The following is a 21620-nucleotide window of genomic DNA, read 5'->3' on the forward strand; positions in this document are numbered from 1 at the left end:
TGGTGAAATGCAGTTTGATATAAATATGTTAGATCAAAGTCGCCACACTATAAGAAAAAGCATTAAGCAATCATACAGTTTTTTCTCATTAAATTATATGATAGAATAATGTATCTATGACAGGTAAAAACACCCCAAAAAGGAAATCGTTTAAAACATGCGCAAATGTTCACTTTTATTCATCAGTTAAAAAGTATATTCGGACAATATCTCCTTCCCCGAACACCCCCCCCCCCCCACCCCCTCTCCCTCCGCGCACACACACAAAACACCTATTTTCCGGATATTTTACCTTATCGGGATCAACTTGTATTAGTTAGTGTCAAAATATTAGAGAGTTTGAGATTTCAAACTTCGCCTTCCCCTTCAACGTCTCTCATATATATATTGGGTAAAACGTCACCGATATGCGTGTATTTTATTTATATCACACGTTACTACTAAAGTTTTCCATGTAATATCACGTAAGCCTAAGACTTCTCTTTATTACTATGCGAAATAAAAAGCTTAGTTTCAGGATTTCTGCTTATTAAGTTATTTGATTATCCATATATATAATTAGACTAAATTTGATGCGAAACACTATCAATAGGTATAAGAATAATGAAGTTTCGTATGGCTAAAGATTTTAACTAAATACATTGAACTGAACCAGGAAGTATGAAGTTATCAACTGATTTTGAGAAACTTTTGAGATTTTGTTCAAACTTTAACTTCTACTGCATATTTGTTCCCCAGGCGGTATCGATTATACCAGATGGGCCTTTTTGTCGTATGAAGTGAAGTTTTGAACGTCCGAAGATGTGATATCACGAAAGTCGAAACTTCATTCTTTTTACATCTATTCTGTCCACATACTCGGCATTAAAGACTGAAATCTGGATGGAGGCACATGGCATGACAGTCATTTTACTTGAAAAATAAATAATTACGCGCGATTATCATTTGGTGGAACATTTTTTTTTCACATCCAATTAAAATCAATCTGTTTCTGCCGGACACTTAATACGACAATTGCATTTTAATTATAAACATAAAATGGTACTAGTAAGACAGAAAATTCTTCTGAAGTATCAGTCAATTTCAGATCTATGATATCATGATGAGAGACGTTTCCTGTTAGCCGTATTGGATAACTCTTTTCTTTAAATGCACGGAACCAGAGCCTGGCAGAGGGACATTGTGGGTTAATTCCCCCTTTGATTCTTACATTTTACAAAGGAAGTCGGTCTTGAAACGACCCTACCTTACCCCCCCCCCCCACACCCCCCACCCCACCCTGAAATGGGTGACCCCCTCTTTAATGTTGGTGTCCCTCTAACCAAAATTCCTGGATCCGCAGATGCTTTACTTATAAAATAGTATATTAAAATCATATTGTGCTGTCTGAGAGTTTGGCATTATACATAGTCATACAGAGTGACATTATCACGTTGATATGATCATTATAGGTTATTAACTTTGTATGTGGATATATGCACGAGTTCTGCAGCGGTAATATTGCGCGACTTTATCCACATACAAAGTTAACCTTTTTATTATATATACACTATCAAATGATTAATTTATATCTAAATTATCGTTCTGTCACGAAAGACAGGAAAAAATATGGGAAAAAATTCTCCGAAAACGCAATAAACAAATCAAACTGACGCGCATTAATATTTTCCGCGAAAATGACGTCAGCTTGTTGTCGCAACGTGCGCGTGGACGCCATGGACGTCACGCGATTCTTTCCATTACAACGTTAAGAAAACATTCCACGTCCTATATTAGTCCAACTCATGACGTAATTATAACTTTCAATTCATTTCAGTCTGATAAATTACTACGTGCCAGTATCTAGGTCAGATTAATCAAAGTGTAAAAGTAAACAAAATGTTGCATAAATTACAAATTAAACAAACACACAATAGCAACAAAAATCTAAAGAAACGAGATCCGCAATGGACGGACCGTCAGGGGAGGTAACTAGAGTCACGGATTGGGACTAGTCGATATGAAAGCGTTCAACGTCATGATATGGAAAAAAATTGCACGATCGCGGTCCATTGAAACCCAATAGAAAATAATTTTAGGTATGTAATAATCATTTTTATTTCCTCTCCTGTATGATTTACAATCGTGCATTGTATACTGACTATACTGACATAATTTTATATAAAACCTAAATGTTTAGAGCAACACTAACGAGTTTTTACATTGTTCACATTGTTTTATCGTTTTATTTATTTATTTTTTTTTATAAATTTGTTTTTTTTTTTTGGATAATCGCTCTAATATCCATGCGATGATTATATTAATTGAAATGTTTTTTTTATTATTTAATTTTCACTTTTTCATTTTTAAAACCTCTTGTAAAATTCCTGCCCTTTCGGACAATTGGTATCAAAATGCACGAAAACAACGATCATAATAACGGATAAATTGAATGGGCGGATTAAAAGAAGTAAGGTTCATTCTAATGTTTGAAATCTCAAGGAATTTTAATCGAACTTCAACTTCATACCTTAACTTCACAAGAGACGTTGAAGGGGATGGCGAAGGTTGAAATCTCAAACTCTCTATTATCTCACATGCCACTTTTAAAATGGAGTTCTAAACAAATGTTTTAAATGACTACAATAAACAATAAAATATGAGCTAGATACTTAAATATGTTAAGTTTTTTTTTTGAGCCGCTTCTAAATGGGTTGATCCACTGATGTGAATAAAAGTATTTGATATTGCCTGTTTCAATTAGCTGTAATTTTGATATTTTACTAATAATATACTTTTCTAAATGAGTAAAAATATATGCATGCAGTAATTTGAAAGGTATTTGAAAAAGTGTAAGTATGACACTAGAAAATTTGGTAAGTGCATGTTGTCATACAGTTTACAGCTGTATGCAACATCGCGGTACTGATAAAATCTCTCTGACCTATTCCTACAAATCTTCTTTAAGGGAATATTTCTTCTTTAGGTTTTATATACTTTTCTTGCTTTTTAACAATTAGAAAGGGTCTTATTTTCAGAATATTTTATATGCCATCTCTTAGCCTAGCTCTGTTGCGAAATAGTCATGAAATTAACCACTCCACATTGTTCTTCATTATGTTATATCAAGTTATTGATCGCTGTAAAAGTATAGAAAAGTATTTATTTTAAATTAAGATCTACGTATGAATTGATTGTTACATAAATACGAAGTTTAATTCGTATCCACAAAAAAGAAATATACAACATTTAGAATAAGCAAAATATGAGGCTTCTCTCCCGTATGTGTGGACAATTTTTAAATGACCCAAAAAGGCATTTATAGTCGGAAGAATTCTAAAGCGATATAATCTAATTATGAACGCATATTTCCTCTTTTGTATAACACTGTTTTACAAAAAGTTTGTTTTGTTTGAAAACAGGATGTAAAGTTTAAGAATGTGATACGTCGTTTTAGATAAGTTATCCCTGTTCATACAAATTATTCCAAACGTAACCTTTCTTCGACATTTCTTAAAATAATGTAACTTCGAGAAACTCTACATAACCTAATGGTTTTGTCACCAGATTATTAGAAATTTCGAACAGGGCGATAAAATTTTAAACGTTGCTGAACATGATTAAATATTTTTTACAAATTCAATAGTCCTAAAGATGACGTCATAAAACAGTTTGCCCAGGCTTTCATGGTTGACTGATTCGAGTGTTCCATATCCAGAATTTATCTTCTGGTATTGTTCTTTAAGAATATATTACCTTAAATCTCCACTAAAATGTGGAAGGTTCGGCCACTGTTTAGGATTTATAAGCCGGGCTTCATGCCCTGAACGTGCTAAAAAGCTATGTTGTCAAAACGCCTTATGCGTTTACTTTGGTCGTGAGTCGGCCAAAAATAAATCACGGAAATGGTAATATGCTTTGCAGGATATTTCAACTAGAGCGCAAATGATGTCGAATAATTCTGCACAGCGAATAACCACCTCAGTGCGTATGTGAATTAATCAAGAAGTTTTGCTTTTCGCTTTAAACATGTTTAAAGTAAAATATTTGATCGAATTTGAATGCGCTATTTCTCGAAGCATACATGACTCTAAATACGTTGTCATGAAGTCAGCTTAATATCGTTGTGATGATTAAGTATTGTTTTCAGTTCAGTTTCTTGTTTATGAAAAAGAGCAGCAGAGAAAACCGCCTTACGTTCTCTTTCAGTCATGAATAGTTATCAGTGTAATTTGATTAGCAATAATAAAACAGTTTTCAATGTCTCATAGCCTACTGGAGTTGAAAACATTGTGAAACGAGCCTGTGTCAGAAGAAAGTAAGAAATTCTTAAATGGGTAGTTATGTTTCTTGGACAATTAACTTTCTTTAAAGTAGTGTAAATGTACTTGTTGGATTTTTGAAGCAACCCTTCAGTAATATTTTCCCATTACAGCTTCTTTTTGATGTGGGCCTTCTTAAATGCATTACTCTGAGGCTGTGTTTGTGGTGCTCTGTGCTTTTAATCTACCCTTACCTATTATATTTTAATATACGCGAAAATGTCATGTAAAGCGCAATTTTCCCACAGAAGCTTATTCTGAGAATTTGAGAATTTACTCGAGGTCCCAAATGCTCAAACCGGTCAGACGAAAAGTTAAGCACGAGACCGTTTCTTTTTTATTATCTGAATTTCATTCAAATACAATGCTGCTTAAAAAAATATAGTTTGATAAATTTTACGTCGTACAATTTAGAACAAAAATTGTTTCAAACGTCCAAAACTACTTTAATATCTTCTATCTTTGTGTTTAGCACTAATTTCCTTCAACACTTTTAAGAGCTTTAAGGAAAATAAGGGAGAGAGTTATTGTGCGCTACATTTTCTTTTAATGTCCTCTGAAATAAAAAGTAACTAAAGTAAACTTATGTCTCGTATAGACTGTACAATTCCTTAGTGCCCTTTATCTTTGTAACGAGTCTAAACTAAAGTCAAGACCACTTTTATTGATATGACCCGTACAGCTAAATTCTATAAAGAAAGTTTATTCAGTGACAAAGCTTAGTAAAATTATGCCTCTTGCACTTGGCACTGCATATAATTTAACTTTCTCTGTCGTTATTTTTATGACAATCGCCTTTTTCGGGTGAGTAATAAAAATGTATTTCTACTAAATAAAACCGCAGCTGAGTCAGTATACATATTGTACACGACTAGTCTTCAAATACTATATTGTTCAAACAGAAGAAGAATCTATATTATCATTGACATTAGTCGTTTTTTTTATGTTAAACGCTCAGTTTGTTAAAAAAACAACACTCACTCTGTACATTCTGGCGCCTTATTTACTAATTCAGGAAAGGTCTCTGGTGTCACATCTGCGGTGCCGGTTAAGAAGTTTTTACTCAACTTTTTATCCTGAAAAGAAAAATTTAGAAAGGTATGCTACACAATACTTCAAGATCAAATATAACTTTGAATAACCGTTGAATGAGGCCTAATTTCCGAATATAATGCATCTTCAACATCTTTATCAGGCAAATCACTTAAAGATTCTTTCTTTTTTTTAACTACAAAGAATATACCCGTTTATTCAAAACTTTACACGCACATAACATATATACATATATAAATACATACTTCTGAATAAATCAGTGAACAGAAAAAAATCAACATTCAAATGTACATCAGTACGTAATTCAGTATAATATGATTATAAACGAAAAACATTCAAATATACATCAGTACATAGTTCAATATATTATGATCGAATGATGATTCGAATTTGGGCGTGTAAAGTATAATGTTTTGCTATGAGATAAGAGTCTAAAGGTGTCAGAGAGTTAGAATATGAGTTGGAAAGAGATAATTTATGAAAAAAGGTAAATAAAATGGTCCTAAGAAAGTAAAAGTATTCTTCACTTAGGTCTCCAAAATGTTGGAATGTCGCAATTTATAGCAGCCGCCGATCCCACTTTTTGTTAAAGCTGGTTATTTTATTCTTCTTTAATGCTATGTGCTTTTCAATTTCTTTCATTGTTTTGAGATAATTAATAAACGATTCAATCCTTGGATTTTGATTTCCTAAATTGCAATTATATATAATGTATTTTGCTAAGATTATGATGTAATCTGTTGAGTTGGAGATTTTGTTTGAGAACCAAATAGAACTTTTGAGAAGTTTAATGTATATTCTATAGCTTTGTTATTTAAAAATTGTTTGATACATGACCAAATGTCTTGTGCAATTTGGCATTCCCAAAAGAGATGGTTCAAAGATTTTATCTCCATGTTACAAAAATCGCATAAGCTAAATTCAATTTTTTTGCATTGATGCAGAAACTGATTAGTTGCTATAACCCTTTTAAGATATTTATATTTGAAACCCCTTAATTTTGAGTTTATACAACTAGAAAAAATCGCACTATATATCATTCTCCAATTTAAATTTTCATAGACACTATTCCATTTAATTTCAGATATGTTTATTGTCGTTGTGTTTTGTTTTCTCTGATATTGTTTATATAGTAATTTATTTGTTTGTTTTTCTAACTTTTTGAACAGTTGCAAATAATGTCTCTGCCTCATGATATTGATTTTCATTTTTTAGCCTTTCCTTCCATTCACTTGGAATATTAGAGACGATCGTATGATAATTAAGGAATTCTGAATTGTTTAGATTAAACCTATTTTGAACTGTTACAAATGGCAGAAACTGATTTTTTTCTAAAGTCGCATGTATTTTTAATGTAATTAACTCCAGCTGTAAACCATTCATTATAGTACATGATTTTATCTTCATTTTTGATAAAAGAGTTGTTCCACATGATTTCATTTGACACACTTCCTATATCTGAGTTGAAGTTTATACGTGCCTAACTTATAAGTACGTCTTTTAGAAATGTATATTTTATTTGTCCTTTTATATCGTTTTCAAAGATGTTTGCTTCAAATAACAAATTACCGCCAAATTTTTGTTTTTCTTTTTTGTATATATCTTTCCAGAAGCCTGTATATTCAATATTTGTTATGCGCTTTACCCAACTTGCTTTTATTGCTTGTATATGCTTTTATATCTATCATCTTAAATCCGCCTTCTGCATATTCCTTTTTTGTTACATTTCGTACGATTTTTTTTCTCGTTTATTATCTCACAGAAAAGAGTACATACGTTTTGTTATATTTGTCAGTATATGTTCTGGAGGATTTTCAAGGACCGTCAAAGGGTATATTATTTTAGGTAGAGCGAAGGTCTTTATAACAGTAATTTTTCCAATAAAGTTAGTTTGTGTTTTTGCCATCTATGTAAGCAGAGATATAACTCCACACTATTCTTTTGATTTGTAAATACAATTCCTAGCGTTGTTGCTTTGTCAGATGTCCAATTAAATGATTTCATGTTGCAAAATATTTTGTCTGTGTGTTTTAGGGACATGATTTGTAAATTAGTTGACTTCTTTGTGTTTAGTTTTAATCCGAAAAAATGTCTAAATTCTTCGATTTTGCTTAGCAAACAGTTAAAAGATTTTTCTTACCCATCTAAGATGAGTGTTACATCGTCAGCAAAAAGTGATTCTTTAATCTCGTGGTTTGTTAAGGTTACACCTTTTATATAGGGCTCATATTTTACTTTTAGAGAGAGAATATCTATCGCTTTGATAAAGAGATAGGGAGAGAGAGAAGGCAGCATTGCCTTACGCCACGACTCAGACAGAAATATTCAGACAGCTGTCCATTATTTGAAATACAGCCTTGCTATCGTTATAAAAAGTAGCCACCCACTGTCTTAAAGAAGTTCCGAAATAAGTATTCAAGAGTTTTCATAAGAAAATCGTGATCTAGACTGTCAAATGCTTTTTTCAAAATCGGCGAAGAAAAGTAGGCCAGGCTTGTAATTTACATTTTAAAGTCAATTATATCATAAATTAATCTTATATTTTCTCCAAGATATCTCCCTTTAATGAAATCAGTTTGCCATTCATCTATTATATCAGGCAGTATATTTGTTATTCTATTTGCTATTGCTTTAGTTGCAATTTAATAGTCAATGCTTAAAAGAGAAATAGGTCTCCAGTTGTAAAGAGATGACAGAGCTTTATCTTTCTTTGGTATCAGATTTATAATTCCTTGTTTTTGTAATGTGCTTTCTATTAAGAAACCTTCACACAACTGTTTTGTACCTCGTTCAGTTTTTTTGCTATTTTCTGGGAAGTTGTAGAGTTCAATATTTGACAGCGTGTCTTTTCTATACATTATTTCATAAAACAGTTTCGTTTCTTGTGATATTTCTTTTTCGTTTGTTATTTCATTTTCGTGTACGTTTAATCTTGTTATTAATTTGTTTTCACTTTTCCTTTTATTTTCTAAGTTAGAAAAATGTTTGGTATTTTTGTCCATGCCTTCTATATACTGTGCTTTTGCCCTAATGAAACAGCCTTATATTGAGTAATGCTATCTAGTTCCTCTTTTTTACTTTTAATTTGAGCATTTAGCTGTTCATTTGATTCATTATTCTCAAATTGTTCGTGTAAGCTATCAATACTTTTTATAAGCTGTTTTCCCCTTAATGAATTATTTTTTCTTTTTAAAAGAGAAATACTGTATTGTTACATTTCTGATAGATCCTTTTATTAACTCCCAACGTGTATTGGCATTAGCTTCATGATTCATTGCCACAGTTTCATTTATTGCTTTCTTTATATCCGTTTGATATTTTCGTTTAAAATAATCTGGGCCTCGAGTCTGAGAGGTCAAGTCAATATCAACAGTGACTATGAATGATCTGACCTGATACCGGTCGTTATCTTCGTATTTTTAACTCTGTTAGAAATATTTGATGAAATAAGAAAATAATCTAACCGACAAATAATAGGAGGTTTCTGATTAGAGAGCCATGTATTTTTTTGTTGTTGTTGTTGTTTGTGGATGTAAAACACGCCATATATCTACTAATTCAAAGTTTTCAACAATGTTTTTTATTTCATTTCTACAGCGCATATTTGTGTCTTTTTGCCAATTTTCTTATCCATATCAGTATCCAGAATAACAATAAAATCTCCCCCAATCATAAGTGTCTTGTCATCATTATCCGCTATGAGTCGTTCGAGAGTATTAAAAAATTCTATATCTTTCATATTTGGTCCACATACATTAATTATAACTACTACCGTTTCGTTTATTGTTACCTTTAAAAATTACAGGTGGCCCTCCACTATCTCTTCATGTTTTATTATTTCATATGCATCACTTAAAAATATACCGACTCCTTTGCTGTTAGTACTGTTGCCGCTAAGACAAAAACATTTGAACCCCATATACTTTTGTTTTTCACTTTCCGATTTCTTACAGTGCAATTCCTGAAGAAGACAAATATTAAATTCCCTATCTTTTAACCAGTTTAAGACATGAACTTTTCGATGTCCCCGAGTCCCTTTAAGTTAGTATTTAAAGAACATATTTTAGTAGTCATATTCAGTTAAAATACCATGCTTACAAGAAAAAATGAGAGATCGACTGAACGTTAATTCATTTTCGTCAATATTCAATGTTGCCTGACTTTTAAGCAGATGATATGATTTCCATGAGACCTCATACAAAGAAGAAAAGAAAGAATTAATAGAAGAATTTCCGATAGAGAAGAACATTTGGAGCACATCCATATGTATCTTTAAGAAGTTTTAAGACCTTCATAAACTATAAACATGATAATAGGTGGATATGTGTACTACGACTAACAATCTTCAAATTCGCTGCTTTGCGACATACATATTGCATTAATGTAACTTTCCTGTATTTTAAAACAACAACATAGAAAAATGAAACGAATTACGATAATGGACAATGTTAGTATGTATATATAATCTACAGCGAACAATAAACATAATTTTATGCATATTGCATTAATGTAGTTTTCCTGTATGTCACAATAATGAAAATTAAAACTGAAACGAATTACAATTAGTCAATTAGTGTTTCTATACCCGTAATACCTCAAAATGTTACATGTTAATATAAGAGAAAACAACAGTTTCAACAACTATGAGGTAGACTGTATATGTATTGATAGGATTTTAGACCCTGTTTGCCCTACGGTAAATCATTTGCAGGTATACTATAAACATAAACTTTCAAAATTGACAGCGCCGAGTGTTACGCTAAAAACTGCTACAATAACAACATAATTGAGGGAAAGTGTTTATAAAAAGATAGTTCGGCATAATAAATTAATGACTTATTCGTTGTATTTTTTTAAAAGAACTACCAATAGTATGTACTAAATGTATCATTATATTATTTGCACAAATGTAGCACATTTAAACAGATGCAAGTTTTGAGACTTCATAAAACATCTTTCCAACAGATTTCTACAGCATGATTAAATTTAAAAACCAAGGTAACGCAAAGGACTCTGCAAATTATCGTCCAATAACAATTTTCGTTGCCTAGGTAAATTATACACTTCTGTATTTAAATGAAAGGCTAACACATTATTTGGAAAGTTCACGTTTACTTAATTAAAATCAAGCACGGTTTCGAAAAGGATACTCTTGTTCGGCCCATATTAAGCCTACATTCGTTAACAGATATCTTAAAGAAAGAGGAAAGTTAATGTATTCGGTGACTTCATAGATTTTTCTCAGGCCTTTGACAACGTCTGGAGGGTTGGGCTCTAACAGAAACTACTCAAAAATAAATTCATTGGGAAATATATTTTCAAGTTATTTATAATATGTAAGTAGTATAGGCTGATGATCTGTCGCTAGGTGCCAGATCATCATCCAGCCTATCCGTTGCTAGGGGCTGCCATCCAGGGTGCCAGGTCATCATCCAGGGTGCTACATCATCACCCAGGGTGAAATATCACAACCCAAAGTGCCAGAGCACTATTTAGGGTACCATCCCATGCGTTGCTATGTGCCAGATCATCATTCAGGGTGCCAGATCACCATTTAGGGTACTACAAAAATTACCAGTAGACAGTAAGAGAAAAGGTACTTTCTTTCGTAAAAAAAAATGGAGTGGCCCTGAAAAGGGCCGTTGTGGTTTTTGAGTAGCATCTCTACTCAGTGGTGCTATCAGCAGGGGCCCTTTCGACATAGGGGTGAACCTGACGTAGCACCGATCCAAGTATCTCTCTTCCATTCTATGTCTTTCTGCCCGTCTCCACTGTTCCCTATCTCTTAAAGATCGGATGATTCTTAACGCCTCATTCGTTCTTCGTTGGGTGTCCCTCCACCTCTCTTCTTCCTTCCTAAGTGTATTGAGGATAATGTTCTGAAGAACAGCAGCTCTGGCTTCAGGTTGTTGCAGCTCATCAATTTGCTCGGCAATGGACACCATTGTGAACGAATGATGGAATGTAGGCCAATGTACTTGCTTATATGGGGATCGCGCGGACCGGATAGAGAATCAATATATTAGCCATTGAGATTTGACCTTACATGAAGGACCAACATCTACATGGTTAAGTTGAAAAAAAGACCAGGACTACTGGTCTTTTTGAGGGATGGGGTTATGGCACCTTTACTACTACCACTAGATAGGGAATAATAACAAAACAAGAATATTTGTACACATTTTTTATTGAACAAGTAACTGTATTAACAAAAAACATTAAGGGTACAAATAATCATGGTCTAACACTTACAATTTAAACAAAGCTACAGCGAGTTTTTCAGATTGATCTGCTTCCACTTTGAAGTCGTATGTTGTTCCTAGTCCAGCTTCGGGTATTGTTGTCAAAGAAGGGTCGAATAGCTTCCTCTAAGGGTTGTAATCCATAAGAGCCAAAGTAGATTGCTGTATTTTCTCTGAAGTAAATAGCCACCCCATGTTCTCCAGGTTTATCTGAGTCATGTGTGTTCACTATGTAAGCTTTAACATGACAGGGTATCTGCTTCGGTAGATGATCCTTAGGACACTCATCCAGCTTTCCCGAGAATCTGATTGATGACGGGCTTACTTGTTCCTTGTATCTACCCACAAATGCAGGGCTTGTACTTTCTCACTGCTATGCACGTCCATGAGCTCTAGTTTTGGATACCATTTTTCCATGACATTGTAGAAATTTAGTTGATTGAGAGCTTTTTCAGTGTACAGCTCCACTCACTCGCCCGTAGATGTGAACAAACACAGTTGATGCTGTAACTGACTGGGAAAATCCACAATACATCCATAACAGTTCTTATGCACTTCATTGAAGATGTGTGTTTGAAGTTCTTCCACAACACATTCTTTTAAGGTGTCTCGCATATTCTTCAATTTTCTTTTAAATATTAGTTCATGGTATTTCACTTTCTCAGCATCTTCTCTGTATTGTCTGGCATAGGCATGACCATCCATGTTTAATAATCTGTGACGACTTCTCTCAATCCGTTGATTTCAATTTGATTGTCGAATTCTGCGTACACTATCACGTTCACGACGCTAGGAAGTTGTTGTGCAAACTGAAGATCTATCCTCAGATTCCCCGTTTTTACAGGGTGAAGTTGACCTTCCTCGCAACCTTGATCTGCGGTGAGATCAAATCCCCAGAAAGTGTAACCACTTTTATATTCTGTCATAGTCAATCCAATCGACCTGTTGAGTCCGAGAGTTCCTGTTCCCTGGTAGAGTGACATTTATGATCGCATACATTCTCCATTTTGAAAATCTGGTTGGAAGGCTTTTTTGTGAATGGTTTTCCCGCCGATACTGACAAATTTAGACAAATGGAAATGTCTGAAATCAAATGGATTGGTGCGGTGGTCTCCATTCATACCTGCATTTCTCACCATACCAATGATAAGTCATTTAGGAAGTTGTCCAAGAAACAAGTGATCATTAATTTTAGATCTCTATCCATCGGGGATCGTAAATGTTTTCACTACAGCGCGTCGTATCGGGATCTTCATGCTGGCTAATGGCCTGATTCAAATCGTTGGCCACCACAGGAAGTAATTCAACCGTTCTCACGTTGAATCCCACTTGCTGGATATCAACTTTTCCTTCGGCGGTGCCCATGAGACAGAAGTTGACGGAGGCTCTGTTCAACTTGAGGCGTATTTCAATTCCACTGGGGAGGTTTTTCTCTAGTAGGAATAAATCCAGATGTAATCTTCCAATGACTTTACAGGATTTGCTTTCGGCTTTACGAGTTCTGCGGCCTTACCATCCACTATTACCTCCAGCTCGTGTATTATCCTGCTTATGAGTGGCTGTATCTTTACCCCAGAGTTCAAAAGCCCGCAGTTGTGTGTTTTTACATTCTTTGTTGTAGTACAGGAGATTTTCAATATAGGTTCTGTATGGATAGGTGTGTGTGTTGCTCGAAATCAGTTTATTGTTCAAATACAGATCAATACTACTGAACATACTGTGGAAAATGTTATTGACCACAGAAATTTCAGTGCCAGCCTCCACGTCTGTTCCATCAGCCTTAGTCACTTTGAATTTGATGTACAAATAGGACTGATTCAAATCTGTCTTTTTTTCTGATTTTGGAGGAATAATAAATTCGATGGGCGCTGAATTACTCAAAGCCGAAATCGGGTAATGTTCCGTCCATTGTCCATCTTGCATGGCTGACATGGTTGGAGGTACAGCAGAAACATCAAGTTCTGTTTTGCTACACTCGCAAGAAACGTGTTGCATCATATTTTTTCAGTTGAAAATATCAATAGGTCTAGATTTTCGTTGTGAACGTTTTTTCTTCCACGACCACGTTGTGGTAACACCACACCCTTCTTCCACGATGTCTGAATGAGTACTGACGACGAGGCCTTGGTTTTGAACCTTTTATAGTTTTGATCAAAGATTCTCCCAAGGATAAAGCTGTAGCTTTTCCAACAGATTTCAGTGCCCTTTTTCCACGAGACTTTAACCCCTGTTTTGGATTTCTTCCTAACATGAGATCCTTTACTGCACCCAGGCCTTCATGTTTGAGCACTCTAATTGCTGATTTAACCATGGGTTTCACAAAAGGAGGTGTTGTTTTGTTAGCTGATTTAAAAACAGACCCAAGTCTATGACCGTACTGGCGAGGAACACCACGATACATGCGATACATTGTGAACATAAATTTAGTTTAGTGGTGATTTCTTTCGAAAGTGCAACTTCACCATAGACTTGCCACCAACAAACGGAACAGTTTGTCCAGTGTCACCCCTTATATTTATACCAATTTCATCAATACTAGATTTGGAGATTGGGACATAATGCAAATTGACAAATTCTTCGTGAACATGATTTGAATCTCTCTTGCTCAGTTCAAATGGAACCACACGAAAGATTGATGCCTCAATATCTCCCAGAAAAGTAAAATCTGCCAGATCAGAATAAATGAATCAATAATTAGTGCCAATATTCAAATCCACACCATAAGGAAAAGGATTTTCATGTCCTGGAAAAACATCTCCCAGATGTTGACTTTCTCCCCCTAGCTTAAGAAATAAACTAGGATGAAAATGTTTACCCACATGCTGTGTATTGGAATTGAATTTGGTACGTCTCCTTGGTTGGGAATAACCTATATGAAACACCATGGACACTTTATGGAGAATGTCATCAAGTTCTTTTTGATTAGCATTGTCGATTTCAGTAATGAGATGTTCCGGAGAAAAATATACCCCAGATTGATGCAGCAATGAAAGGTGTACTGATCATTGATTTTCCTACACTTAGCAGAAGGTAATTTGCTAAATTCCTTGCTTAGTCTGGCATGGGTTGTAACAACTTGAAAATGAGATTCCTCCTCTGTCACATTGGCAATTTGAGAAGGAATGGTGAGTTCGACAGAAGCCATCTCATAATCATCTTTATTGACATGAATTAACCAAATCCCATCTTCAGATTTCAGACAGAGTTAAATGATTGAAACCACCAACACAAAATAAATGCCAAAAATCTGTGACATGTAAGTGAGACGATCATTCGGCTCACGAGTTTACAAAGCGTCGTAGTATTGTCTGCCACCTCCACGCTAGCCGAATCTGACTGAGACATCCTGTCAAAATTTAGAGTCTTTTATACCAAATGACTTTCTCGAATCTAACTGTCAAATGTCTTTGGTTAACCTTCCCAGTGAACTTTAATTTCTTTGATCTTTTATTCCACCCACTTTCCTTGTGCGACGAGCAAGGACTGATTCAATTTCGTAAATATCTTTGTCTTTCAAGCAAATAAAAGGATCCTGCAATTTTCCCCCCACCAAAATATTCTAACTTAACAGTTGGTGGCAAAGAACGGCAAATGTGAATAACCTTGAATAATTCTTTCGTCCAGTTTGGAAGAAACCCTTTGTCGAAAGTCCGCTTTGTTTTGTTGATGCGAACTAAATCACCCACATTGACTGAGATTAGGGGCTTCCGTGGCCGAGTGGTTAAGGTCGCTGACTTCAAATCATTTGCCCCTCATCGATGTGGGTTCGAGCCTCACTCGGGGCGTTGAATTCTTCATGTGAGGAAGTCATTCCGCTGGCTTACGGAAGGTCGGTGGTTCTACCCAGATGCCCGCGTGTGAGGAAATAATGCACGGAGGGGCACCTGGGGTCTTCCTCCACCATTAAAGCTGAAAAGTCGCCATATGACCTATCATGTGTCGGTGCGACGGTACATCCTAAAACAAATTGACCGAGATTGGTTTTGATTTTTGTTTTTGAGCCATACAAGTGTTTTGATACTTTAGGTTCTGTTTTTTCAGTGACCGATGCCAGTGTTGTTTGAATACTCCGATGAAAACTATGATTTTAGGCATGAACCAAATCATCTAAAATATCAATGTAACGTCGCGTTTTTTCATGTGTGAAATACTTCAATCTTCAATGAAATCTTTTAACAATTCTTGCTTTAGTTTAAGGATTTTCTGTAGTGAAACAATGAATATGTTTGGACTTTAAAAATTTTTGAAAGTCTTTATTTTTGAATTCAGACCCGTTGTCAGTTTGCAACGACTTTGGGGGTCGACCTGAAGTTTTTAAACAGACTCAAACGCTTAAATCAAAGTTTGACCTGTTTTATTATAAATTGGAACAATCCAAACAACAAATAACGAAACTGATCATTGTCTTTCATTAACCTCTATAAATCTGCTAAATCCGCCTGCCACTGATGATCAATGCCTCCCACCTTTGCTTGACGTCTTTTAAATTTTCGACGAATAGGTTTACGCAACGTGTAGGTTTTCTGCTCCTGCAACCATGATTTGACTTGATCTAAAGATAAAGCTTTGATCTGTTTTCGAGCTGACCGATACAGTTTTTGTACGCCCGAAAATCCTGCAGGATGTTTTGGATCGTAGTAAATTTTATGAAGCACTACTTCTCTTTTACTGTCCACGTTAATAAGCCTCCCACGACTGGGACATTGAAGCTTTGGATTCACGTTTTATAGATTTAGCTGGTGTTGGTGGTAAGTAGGAACTGTCTCAAAAAAATCATCCCCATCCTCTTCATCCTCGGAACCGTCTCTCTGCATACATAACCAGCGCTGTCTGTTGCCAACATAATCCTGAGGGACATTATATTCTCTCAGAACTCAAGAGAATTCTTGCCATCCGCTTGGGTTGGATTCTTTACGTTGTCTTAGGACATCATTGACTAAATCAATCATATTAGATCCAGGAATAGGTTTTCCATTGACTTCTTAATTTCCCTGAGCATTCATACTCATGTTAGGATGGTCTTCCAACATTTGAAGAAGAAATTTGGCTTTACGACGCATGGTTACTGGCACACTATCAATAATACAATCATGCAACGTCTCAGGCTTTTTATCTGTTACAGTATGTTGTTGCTGATGAAATTTTGGTGACGGTTGCACTGCCTTTTTATGAGCCAGTTGAAATTTCTGTAACGTTTGACCGTATAATTAATCTTTTTCAGACAAATCCTCTCGATGAAGTACAGACACCATGTCTTTCTGCAGCTCTGATGTGTGTGTGATGTTAGGGTTTGGTGGTAATCTTGGACGTTGTTGTGGCTCTGCTTTCCAGCGATTCATCTCTTCCAGCATTTTAAACGGAACATTGGTCATCTTTTATCTATCAATTTTCCAAGACTGTTGTTGAGCACAGGTGCTAGCAGTGGTAAAAATCCTCCTTTCTGATTTAAAATTTGTTTTGTTTTTTCTGGATGGGAATCTTTTTTTTTTTTTTGCCAAGTCCCGAAGTTGTTGACGCCTTGGATGCAACTGGCGCTTCTGAGCTTCAGATAGAGATACATTCCCTTTTAAAATATTTTGACAGCATTCTCCCACACAGTTGATCAGATCTTTAGGCGCTTCCTTGATTAGTTTCTTCCTACACTTAGACTGAGCTTTGCCTAAAGCTAACATCATTGCCCCATATTTCTTGATCAACGGGGTTTTACGTTCTGCCATTCTTTTGCGTGCCATCTTTGTGACTGTCCCAACAACAAAATTATGTTGTTTCTGTGGACTTATATAGGCGACAGGGCATCAAAAGCTGTCTTTGCAGCATCACTGATCGAACCTGATCTAAGTGTAGATACGTGTCGATTCCGTGGTGAAAATTGGGCTAACATTCCACTCGGATACCCTGCAAATGAGGACAAAGGTAAGCTTGCCCAAGACGGAGACGAGAACAAAGTTTCTCCTGGTGTTAATTTGCTTACAGTCCGTTTACCGTTTGGAGTCAAATAGGTTAAACCATCATGTTGATTGACCACCACGTTATCAAATCTTGGCTTAGGAGTATTAGGAACAGAGGATGGGGGTACTCTTGGATCTCGGTGGCATGGGACTTGGAGATTGAAATCCAGACATGATACTGATAGGTGAGAGAGGAGATCTGACTGGTGTTGTCTGATCAATCACATCAGAGACACGACTGAGTGGTCTCAAAGGCGAGTTTTGTCTTGGTAAAGACTTTCGTCTGACAGTCACAAACCGATCATCGAGTTTCCTCATTGGTGGTGCAAGTGTCCTCCCTGTGGTCTTGCGCAATGATTTCTTGACTTGTATTTTGACTTTCAACGGTGATTTATGTTTCTTGGCTGGTGTTTAAACAGATTTTTTTTCCTTTCTTGGCTGCTGGCGTTTTGACAGATCTCTTTTTACCTTTCTTGGCTGATGACGTTTTGTCCGTCCCATTGGCATCCACGTTGGCGTCTGCTAACTGTTGAATCTCTTGTTGATTTCTGTTCATGAAATTCAAAGTCTGTTTAGGCAGTTGAATCATTTTCTATATGATGATCTTGGCTGCTAACGTAAAAAAAAAAAACAAAGAAAAATATCAAACAGGGAGTGCCACGCACCAAAAGCGCAGCCTCCTCAAAACGAACCCCCAGCACCTTTGGTCATTTCATGCAGACCCGCTTGTAATAACTGTTTTTTTTTTTTTTTTGTTGTTTTTTGTTTTTTTTTGTTTTTGTTGAATATTTTTCTCCTGGCTGAGCGATTTGATGACAGCTTTTGGCGTGTAATCCATGACGAATTGTCTTGAAGTGAATACCTTCTTCCTATGTCTTTTTCTTTTATACTAGTCCCATGTATACAATAGGTCCTCTATTTCCCCCAGTCACCAAACGATGAAAGATATCTGTTCTCAGTCTGTAGGACTCGGGAGTTCTTGGATAAAAATCAATCAATAAATATCCGTGAGGAACTGAAATGGCATCTCGATAGGTTTGGAGTAAATGTGGCAATTGAATTTGACTTGCAAACACTTTTATTTGTCCTTTATCTCTAGTATTTTGAAACAGAATCATGTAATGCGCATTCAGACTCATTGTTCTACTTGCTTTGGATTATTGAAACATGTTCTGGGTGATATAAACCCAACAGTGGCATTACGATGATGTCCTTTTCTGGTAAACAAATGTTTGATCTTTTCTTCATCTTTATCGCCGAGCATGTCGGCAAACACCACCAAATGAGGAATACTGGTATCGCTGACAATTTTCTCGTCGGCGTCTTGGATGCCATTGACAAACTTGATATAAGATCCTTCTCTTTCTTGCAACATAGCGTAGGTAGCCTGTCATTCTTTGTAACACCACACCACTTGTTGTGGTACAGTTTGAAACACATCCGTTTTAAACTCAATCAATTGTTTGACAAATTGTGTTTTACCAGACCCACTTGGTCCAGAAATAAAAATATTGCAAGGATGTTGAAATAGTAAACTACTTTATTCCATGATGGTTTCAAGACTAATGACAACATATTCTGTTTTACATGTTTATTTGCACTGGCAAAAACAACGTTGATAACAACAATGTTGACAAGAACAATGATGACAAAAACAATGTTCACAACATAAACAATAGTTAACAATTACTTAACAAATAAATGTCGTTTATCTTGTCATCCATATACCACTACAATTTAATGTTTTCAATGTCACAGTTATAAAGTTCAGCCATTTTTTCCTGTTTGCTTGATGCTTTATCCATTAATCTCATCCTGTTGATGACATGAGCGATTGTTTCTGCAGGTGTAAATATTTTCTTCTCTTTACTGTCTGACATGCTGTTGTAATCTGTACTGATCATTCAGGAACAGCAGTTCTGATGCTACCATATAATGCCCTCACAAAAGTGACTTGATCTTTAGTAAATGTTCCAATATTTGATTCACTTGGTTAAGGAGATTGTTTCTTTTTCACCTCCCGTGAAGTTATTCAAATCTTGTATGACTGCTTCTTGCCGAAGTGCTAGCGGTAATAGTCCCGACTTGTCAACAAATAAATATTCCTTGACAATATGCATGATACTATCCATGACCTGGTGATGTCTGAATTCTTAATTTACCCTGGTTTGACAAAACAGCCATTTCATCACATACTGATATAATGTACTGCGAGCATGCTTTGGCATCAACGCTATGTCCAATGTTTTAACATGATGCTTAGGATTCCATCAACTCTTTGAGTTTGGGAGAGAACACTGCTGCTTTGTCTGACATCATGTTTACGAATGATGCATTTTCTGTAGTGTGGCTACTGTTTACCATTGTTGATTTGCATGGTGCACTTTATCATCTCCATCCATCATTTTGGGTTCCGTTGTGATGTTACACGTACAAAACGAATTTGGTTGCAAAATGTGTTCACACCACTCAAGTTCGAAGTCTACGTTTAAATCCGTCCTGTTTCTTATATAGGCTTTGAATAATTCTACAACAGAGTCTGCCGAAAAGCCAACATGTACTTTACTGTAATGTGTTTCATACGCCCATACTTTGTGATGTACTGGACACACTTCCTTGAGTTCAGCAGCGAAGGAATTCATCATGTTCTTGAATACTCCCGAGCTATTCTCCATCTTGAAGCCAAAAAAAATAACACAACTTCTTCTGTTTGATAATTTTATTCAACACACTTTTATGTATGACTTGTTGGTTACAATGCTGAAGTCAGTTCTGATTGATTCAAAAATGTCCAACGTTTGTCTTGTGAAAAAGTACCACACCTTCTCCAGTCGTCTATATGTAAACGGACTCTTTCACGCTCAGTAACGAAAATTTTCCAGTCAGCGCTGTTAATAGCTTCCGAGTTAATGTTTGCTTCTCCTTGTTCTACTGCTTTTTACAGTAGTTTTAAAACGTTGAAATGTATCAGGTTATTTCAACCACGCACGTATCTGACGGTTTGACCCAGTCCTTTCTTCTTCACAATGGATGTGAAATAAAACCACAGCATAAAGTTCAAAATCTAGAATATGATACAACGAAATCCAGGGTGTTTCTACAAAATCTCGATATACCCGCTGACATATATCTGGAGAAAGCACGTCCGACTTACTTGATGTCATGTTTAAGACTAAACATATCCGTAAGGCACGGTCTTATATTTATCCACCACGACACGTTTGGTATACACAGAACGGAAAGTCTTGGTTTGGAGTTCACTGGTGAGCTTTCGATCTCTGTGTCTTTTGATACGGTATGGATATTCAATAATTCTCAAAAAGATTCCCTGTTTTGGACAGCATGTAACATACTGTTAAAATTGACTTTTTGGGTGGTATTGTAATCCAGGGTAATGCCTTTGACCTTGCACACTGCGTGGCATTCCCCATTGACAATGTACCGTACCAGTAGTTTTTAGGACCCAGAGCAACATACTTGACAATTCTTGCATTGGGTACTTCATCAGTCCACTTGCCCATTCGACTGTCTGTAATGGAAATGTTGTATTTATCAGGGTCGTAAATGTACATACAACTGTCTGTTTCAAAGTACAAGACCCGATCCCCTAAACGTTCCAGGACTACTGAGTACAGTTCTAACCTAGCATAGGCAGCGACAAAAGCTGCAGCTACCACATTGGCTGCAGCATGGGAATTTGACATATCCGTGTAATCGGAATAATTGATCAGAGAAAACTCATCTTGTTCAAAGAAGTCTAAGTAACTGTAGTGGACTTTTTTGTGAGGTTTAGCCATGATCTCGTATAACTCATTCTGCCCGTGTGACGTATAAATTCGTCGGCCGATTATTATCTGTTAAAACTATTAGCACATATTTGATGTCATATGTCACTAATTAACTACAATATCCCACGCAAAAAAACCTGCAAAATCAATGTTATCTCTCAAAACGTCTCGAGGTATTCAGGGGTAGATTGTCTTATCAGCCTTCTAGGTGGCTGAAAGACAAATATCAGCAGAGTAGAAGTGGAGATAACGCTTTAGGGCAGATTGCGCTGGCTTGTCAATATATTC

General features: G+C 35.8%; 1 protein-coding gene across 1 annotated transcript in view; it reads right to left on the reverse strand.

The window, feature by feature from the left end:
• Positions 1-5264: 5264 nt before the first annotated feature.
• The window catches only part of LOC128552491 (uncharacterized), a 30867-nt gene continuing 14511 nt past the window's right edge, over positions 5265-21620 (reverse strand). The window contains exon 5 of the mRNA XM_053533538.1: positions 5265-5377. Coding sequence (XP_053389513.1) covers positions 5279-5377 — 99 coding nt within the window. The 3' untranslated portion in view covers positions 5265-5278. The remainder of the gene's footprint in view (positions 5378-21620) is intronic.

This window comes from Mercenaria mercenaria, unplaced genomic scaffold, assembly GCF_021730395.1.
Source record: "Mercenaria mercenaria strain notata unplaced genomic scaffold, MADL_Memer_1 contig_2846, whole genome shotgun sequence".
In the NCBI taxonomy this organism is placed as follows: domain Eukaryota; kingdom Metazoa; phylum Mollusca; class Bivalvia; order Venerida; family Veneridae; genus Mercenaria; species Mercenaria mercenaria.